Source organism: Arachis duranensis, chromosome 3 (genome assembly GCF_000817695.3).
Source record: "Arachis duranensis cultivar V14167 chromosome 3, aradu.V14167.gnm2.J7QH, whole genome shotgun sequence".
Classification (NCBI taxonomy): Eukaryota; Viridiplantae; Streptophyta; class Magnoliopsida; order Fabales; family Fabaceae; genus Arachis; species Arachis duranensis.
In genome coordinates this window covers 2,996,333-3,003,750 of record NC_029774.3, presented here as the reverse complement: position 1 = coordinate 3,003,750, position 7,418 = coordinate 2,996,333, and the positions used below count along the sequence as shown (strand labels likewise).

Here is a 7,418-nt window from a genome sequence, read left to right as displayed (position 1 = left end):
TTTTTTTGTTTAATTAAATTATAAAGATGTTTTAGTAAAATTATTAATATAATATATATATTTTTAAAAAAAATTAAATGTTGATATAGATAATATAATTTACGTGTCTTTTTGTTATTTATTTACACTTTTATTATATCGATACATATGAATTTATTATTGTACGGAAGCAAAAAAGAAATTACATACCGCCTGAAGGCAAAAATTCTCCAATAATTGTTACATATGATCCAAAATTTGTCTTGCTTCATATCTCATGCAACAGCACCGAATAAGTTTTTTATTCGTTCTAATTCTTGAACTTAAATAAATTTCTTTCTCTCTTTTTTTCTTTTTATAATGGCTTCATCATCATCATCATATTATTATTATTATTATTATGTACAAACGAGTCGACTAATATTTGAAAGAATATAATCTGTTGACATGTTGCACCTTTATGTATATCATGTCAGAGTGCATGAAATGATCATCCACTTGTTAGCTAAAACGCGCCTATTTTGTTCATATTATCAAACATTAATTAAATAATTATCATTCCCGCGTAAACTAACCAACCCTTAGTTTATTTGTGTTCGGTACTCACCTTAGACAAATGATTAGAACAAACATTTTGATTAAAATTTGATCAATATTTAATTAATAAAAAAATAAATAATTTTATATTATTAAATATAATATTATATCTTTAAAAATATTAATAATAACTAATTAATAATTAAAAATTACAAAATTTACTGCTCCTAAACTTTCTCAAAAATTAATTTCCTATACTCTTTCTTAACTAAAACGCTAATCATGTGGTCATCTTAGTTGCCGCACTAAATCTTTCTAACAATGTTATACTTCAAATGCTCCAAAAAACTAGTTTCATAACTAAGTTAAAAAATAATAATAATAATAACATGTTGAGGTATAAATGAATCAACAAATATCAATTTGCTTGCCTCACCTCCTATAGATTATACTAATTAATGAGGCATAAATTAACAAAAAGGTAAAGTATATTTTTTATTTTTAAAGTTTGACAAAAATTTTAAAAATATCCCTAAGTTTTATTTCGTTTTAATTTTGTCCCAAAAGTTTTCGATTTGCATCAAATATACCACTGATGGCTAATTTTTAAAAAAATTTAAGATCGATTCAACAGTAATTTTATAAGAACAACCCCTCAACACAAACAAATCAAACATAATTTTTATGCATTATTGTTATATTAGTCTTAAATTTTTTAAAAATTTAGCCTCTGAGAATATATTTGATGCAAATAAAAAACTTTTGGGACAAAATTGAAACAAAATAAAATTTAGGAATATTTTTAAAACTTTTGCAAAATTTCGAAGACAAAAAATATACTTTATCCTTAACAAAATAATTTTATCAGGATGACCGTATAATAAAAGAATAATATTACATATATAAGTCTTTATATGAATTATTATTGGTTAGTTTAATGTTATGTCATCAATAAATGGTAAATATATATTTTCATGCCAAAGATTCTTGCAAGGAAATTATAATTATTATTAGTTATTAGTTTAATGTTATGTCATCAAGTGTTAATGAAGTATATATGCATGAACATGGCATACATATCAAAGGATATAGATAGAGGTTCCTTTCGGTTCGTGCCTCCATGATAATCTGAAACATAAAACTATATTATCATTATCATGAAATTCCAAAATAAAATATATAGACCCTAACATGATATAAAAGTAAACAACACTACAAAATAGTAAAATACAATAATTAATTAATTATATTTTCTTTTGGCCAATGAGAAAGGGGACGTTAGCATGTCAAACCCCAAGACCTCCACAGTTGCAAAACTTGCGCTGCTAGTCAACTATATTGTTTATCTCTAATTACTACTATTATAAGGAGAGGATTTAACAAAAGGCTCTAGGGCTGCATCTAATTAAGTCATTAATAAATTGTGGAAGAGTTGAAAATGGATATAAATATTTTTTTTTGCTAAGGATGTTTTACTTTTTAAAATATTAGTAGGTGTACACTAAAAATTAACTATTGTGTATATATACATATTTGTTGAAAACAAAAAATTTAGTTCTTAAAATTTTAATTGTTTTAAATTTTCAATTTAGTCACTAAACTTTTTAAATTTTAATTAATTACAATCAGTTTTTGCGGTGATTTCTATCGTAGGGTAGTCAATTAAAAAATTTAAGAATTAAATTAAGACAATTAAAATTTTAAAGACTAAATTAAAACTCGAGTGTAATTTCAACGACTAAACTGAATTTTTTTTTATATTAAGCATATAACTTAAAAAACTGTGCCCACCATATATAAGAATGTTGAACAGTTTTTAAATTTTAATTATTATCAAATGTTACATATGATAAAGTGTATATTAATTTCATTAAGTAACTAGTACTGAAAACAAAGTCCTATTTTGTAGAATGTGCAATGAACTAATAAAATAGGAAGAAGATCAGAAAATAAATGTACTAGCAAGTGAAGGAATAAGAACGAAATTACAACGGGAATATTGACTAAGTATAGATTAAGGAGAAAATAATTCAGAATCAGTCTTTTTCCAATCAACATCCGATTAATTTTGTTCTTTTTCCTTTCTTTTTTTCTCTCTTTCTTATCTTTTATTGTATGTTTCAATTTTTTTTTTTTTTGTTGCACAAAAAGAGTTGATTTTCCCTAATTAAGTGGGTAAATTAATAAAATACTGTCAGAACATTAGTAATTAGAGAGACCAATCAAATGAACGAAAAATAAAATTGAAGTAAAAACACATATATGTTATTGTCTTTTTATAATTCTACTATAATATCAACTAGATTTTAATAAAAAATGCTATTTGTATATTAAAATTAATTATCAAAATTAATTATTAGCTATACATGTATAATTTAACTTATTTTTAATATGTATATTATATTTTAATATTTATTTTATTTTAATAATTAATTTTAGTATGTACCTATCAGAATTGAATTTTAATTTATATATTAAACTGTAACTAGTATTTAACACATACAATCACTTTGTTTTGAAATTTTTATAGTATAGAGCTTATTTGGGTGAGTTTTTAAAAAAAAATTTTTTTGAGTTATCTTTTTTTTAAAAGATCTTATAAAAAAGTAAAAGTAATTTTATATCTGGATATCTCATACAAAAATATTTTTTATTTATCAATTATATTTAGGTATAATGATATGAAAATACTTTATTTATTTATTTATTTATTACATAAAAAACATATTTTTTAAGGAAAAAAGATCTTTTAAAAAAAGATATAAATTATAATTTCTCAAAAAAAGATATATTTTTTTAGTGTTTTTATTTTTACTACTTAAAATTTGTCAAATATACTAAAAAAATTTCGATAAAAAAATCTTTTTTTATTAAAATAATAGGTCCAAACAAACACATAAACCACAATTCCTCCAAAATTAGACTCAATTAGGCCGTACCACACAGTCCGCTTACATTTTTTGTTTGAGAAATAATTTATTATCTTTGGTTATTTATTTGGTAAGCAATGTTTAAAAATATCTTATTAAATTACTAAAATAAAAGAATTAAGTTAATGTGTAAATGATGATAAAAAATAATAAATTTTGATCATCTTAATATTTTTTGTTTTTGTTTTTTGTATATATATATATTGGAGTAAAAAGTAATCATACTCAAGTTAATTACACACAATGATAGTTTTCTACCATATGTCATCATGGTTTATATTTTGTTACAGATTGACAAGGATGTTTGATTATTTTTTTGAAGCAATTTAAACATTATTCACCGACAAAAATGTGAGCAAAGAAGCAAATATATAACACTAATAATAACGCGTTTTTATAATCCAGAAATATATATTGCTAAATGTGGATCAAAGAACAAATAAATCAAAGTATAAAGAAATTAAAAAGACATATTAGAGCAAGTTAGCCATTGACTTTGATAAGCTGTTTCACAGTTTGGAGTTTGGAGTGCCCGAAGAGAAATAATAACACTCTTGAATCTTGATACATATGCTAATGCTACTAATTAATTTGAGAAATTAAATGTTTACTCCTCCATATGATCCGGTGCTTTATATATATTAACATTTTGAGAAAAGAAAGTATGATTAAACACAGAATTAATAAAAAGGATGCATATAGAACAAATATAAAAGAAAGGAAATAATGAGATTGTCTGCCCTTACGCGGTTGTAATCTGAAAAACTCGTTCTTCAGCCGTGCGTATGCCATCACCAACCCTCTCTAATAACTTTGACTTTTTTATTTCCTATATATCCACCATTTGTGGAAAATGTGAACTTTGTTTTATGGAAGCCACATCAAGTTGAAATAAAAAATGAGAAGCCAGTCTGTTAATGTATTTAACAAATAATTCTTGTAAGTCAAGTCATTGGATGGTTGCAGTATATAAAGGGTTACAATCCTCACTATGCCAAGCAAGAAATATACAGTGTTGTAGTAAATAGGGTTTAACACTTAACAAGAGTGCGTTAGTTGGTATGGGAACCTCAATGAGATGGAGGCACTTGCCTCCACTCATTTATGCATTAGCATTTTGCTTAATTGCTATCAATGTTGCTGCTCATGATGATCACACTCCTTATTATGGAGGCAACTCTCCCTACCACCCAGCTCCACAGGCCGCGCCACCCGCACATCAACCTCACCCACCTTATTGGTACAAGTCTCCTCCTTCTCCATCTCCATCACCACCCTCTCCATACGTTTACAAGTCTCCACCACCACCTTCTTCCTCGCCACCTCCTCCCTATTATTACAAGTCTCCTCCTCCACCTTCTCCTTCTCCACCACCTCCATACGTCTATAAATCACCACCTCCACCTTCCCCGTCACCACCACCTCCATATATCTATAAGTCACCACCACCTCCCCCATATGTCTATAAGTCCCCACCTCTACCTTCTCCATCTCCACCTCCTCCATATATTTACAAGTCACCACCACCTCCTTCCCCATCACCACCACCTCCATATGTCTATAAATCTCCACCCCCAACATCACCTTCACCACCACCTCCCTATGTCTATAAGTCGCCACCACCTCCATCCCCATCACCACCCCCACCATATGTTTACAAATCTCCTCCTCCACCATCACCTTCACCACCACCTCCATATATCTACAAGTCTCCTCCTCCACCATCGTCATCACCACCACCTCCCTATATCTATAAGTCACCACCACCTCCATCCCCATCACCACCACCACCATATATGTACAAGTCTCCTCCTCCTCCTTCTCCATCACCACCTCCGCCATATGTTTACAAATCTCCACCACCATCATCTCCATCCCCACCTCCTCCATATGTCTACAAGTCTCCACCACCTCCATCCCCATCACCACCACCTCCATATATGTACAAGTCTCCTCCTCCTCCTTCTCCATCACCACCTCCACCATATGTTTACAAATCTCCACCACCACCATCTCCATCCCCACCTCCTCCATATGTCTACAAGTCTCCACCACCTCCATCCCCATCACCACCACCTCCATATATGTACAAGTCTCCTCCTCCTCCTTCTCCATCACCACCTCCACCATATGTTTACAAATCTCCACCACCACCATCTCCATCCCCACCTCCTCCATATGTCTACAAGTCTCCACCACCTCCATCCCCATCACCACCACCTCCATATATTTATAAGTCACCACCACCTCCATCTCCATCACCACCTCCTCCATATGTCTACAAGTCTCCTCCTCCTCCTTCTCCCTCTCCACCTCCTCCCTATCTCTATAAGTCTCCACCTCCTCCATCTCCATCACCACCACCACCATATATGTACAAGTCTCCTCCTCCTCCTTCTCCATCACCACCACCTCCATATATTTATAAGTCACCACCACCTCCATCTCCATCACCGCCTCCTCCATATGTCTACAAGTCTCCTCCTCCTCCTTCTCCCTCTCCACCTCCTCCCTATCTCTATAAGTCTCCACCCCCACCATCACCTTCACCACCACCACCATATGTTTACAAGTCCCCTCCTCCACCATCGCCTTCGCCACCACCTCCATATGTCTACAAGTCACCACCACCTCCATCGCCTTCACCACCACCTCCATACGTGTACAAGTCTCCTCCACCACCATCTCCATCACCACCTCCTCCTTATGTGTACAAGTCTCCACCTCCTCCGTCATCTGCACCACCTCCACCATATGTTTACAAGTCTCCTCCCCCACCATCTCCTTCACCGCCTCCACCCTATGTCTATAAGTCTCCACCGCCACCATCTCCTTCACCTCCACCGCCATATGTTTACAAGTCACCACCTCCACCTTCTCCATCACCTCCTCCACCATATATCTACAAGTCTCCACCACCACCTTCACCTTCACCTCCTCCTCCTTACATTTACAAATCTTCACCACCTCCACCAAAGCAAGCCTATCTCTACACTTCACCTCCGCCTCCCAAGTATTAAGCTTGCATGAGAAGTGCTTTAATTTGAATTCTTTCAATAATATTATGTTCAACATTATTATTGTTTATCTACGTATTTATTTTAAGCGGTCATTAATAAAAGGTTCTACGCCATATAAGGCAAGTAGAACCTAGTCATTATTATTTGTGAATGTATCTTTATTTTTCAATTGATTATCATATTTTCATGAAATCCTAAGGCAGTGTGGTTAGAATTCTATTTCATTATTTGTATATGATCATAAGATCTCAGTGAAATTCACGAACTTGTGAAACCAAAGTTTAGTTTGATAACAACATTATGATAATAACCTAAGGATAAATTTTAAAAAAGTGCAAATTTATTTCACTTAATATTTTTACAAACAATGCAAGCAGCAAAAACTGCATCCTTCTAGTTTGGCTGGCGCACGCTTCGAAAAGAAAATAAAATGAACGTCGAAGACACTTACGCGCGCTATCATGGCAAACATTAATTTGAAAAAAAAAAAAGTATAACTTACTGTTTAGTGAGAAGTTATAGTGGAACAACTTTTGTAATTTATAACCATCAAAATAGTCATTAATAATATTTTTAATAGTGTAAAATTTTATTTAATGGTATAAAATTTTTTGCTTTTTTTTTATGGTTATATATTAGTCAAAATTTAATAAAATTGCTCTATAAATAATATTTGCACTACATGATAATAATTTTTTACCTATTAATGATCAAATATTTACTTTCTGAAAAAAGCTTTATTTGATAATCACATTACAAATACTGTTTTTAAAATTATAATAAAGAAGCTACTTAAATAAAGACGTTTAAAATATTTTTTAAATAATTAAAATTTAATATATATAATTAATTAAACTCTGTTATTTTTATTAAAATTAGATTAGATAAATTGATTTGATAAAAAAATCGATAAACTATATCTTAAATTGACCTAAATTAATATTTTTTATAA

At 30.8% G+C, this 7,418-nt stretch overlaps 1 protein-coding gene across 5 annotated transcripts; it reads left to right on the top strand.

Moving 5' to 3' along the window:
• The first annotated feature begins 4,456 nt into the window (after positions 1-4,456).
• On the top strand, positions 4,457-6,658 carry LOC107476799 (extensin-2). 5 transcript variants are annotated; one of them, XM_052258184.1, is made up of 4 exons: positions 4,457-4,973; positions 5,214-5,279; positions 5,664-5,711; positions 5,808-6,658. In XM_052258184.1, the coding sequence occupies exons 1-4, from the start codon at positions 4,508-4,510 to the stop codon at positions 6,464-6,466; spliced, it is 1,239 nt and encodes a 412-aa protein (XP_052114144.1). In that variant the 5' UTR covers positions 4,457-4,507; the 3' UTR covers positions 6,467-6,658. The 5 variants fall into 5 exon arrangements, with proteins under 5 accessions (XP_052114144.1, XP_052114143.1, XP_052114145.1 ...); XM_052258183.1 differs by having other exon boundaries at positions 5,070-5,279; XM_052258185.1 differs by lacking the exon at positions 5,214-5,279 and having other exon boundaries at positions 5,646-5,711.
• Positions 6,659-7,418: the final 760 nt, after the last annotated feature.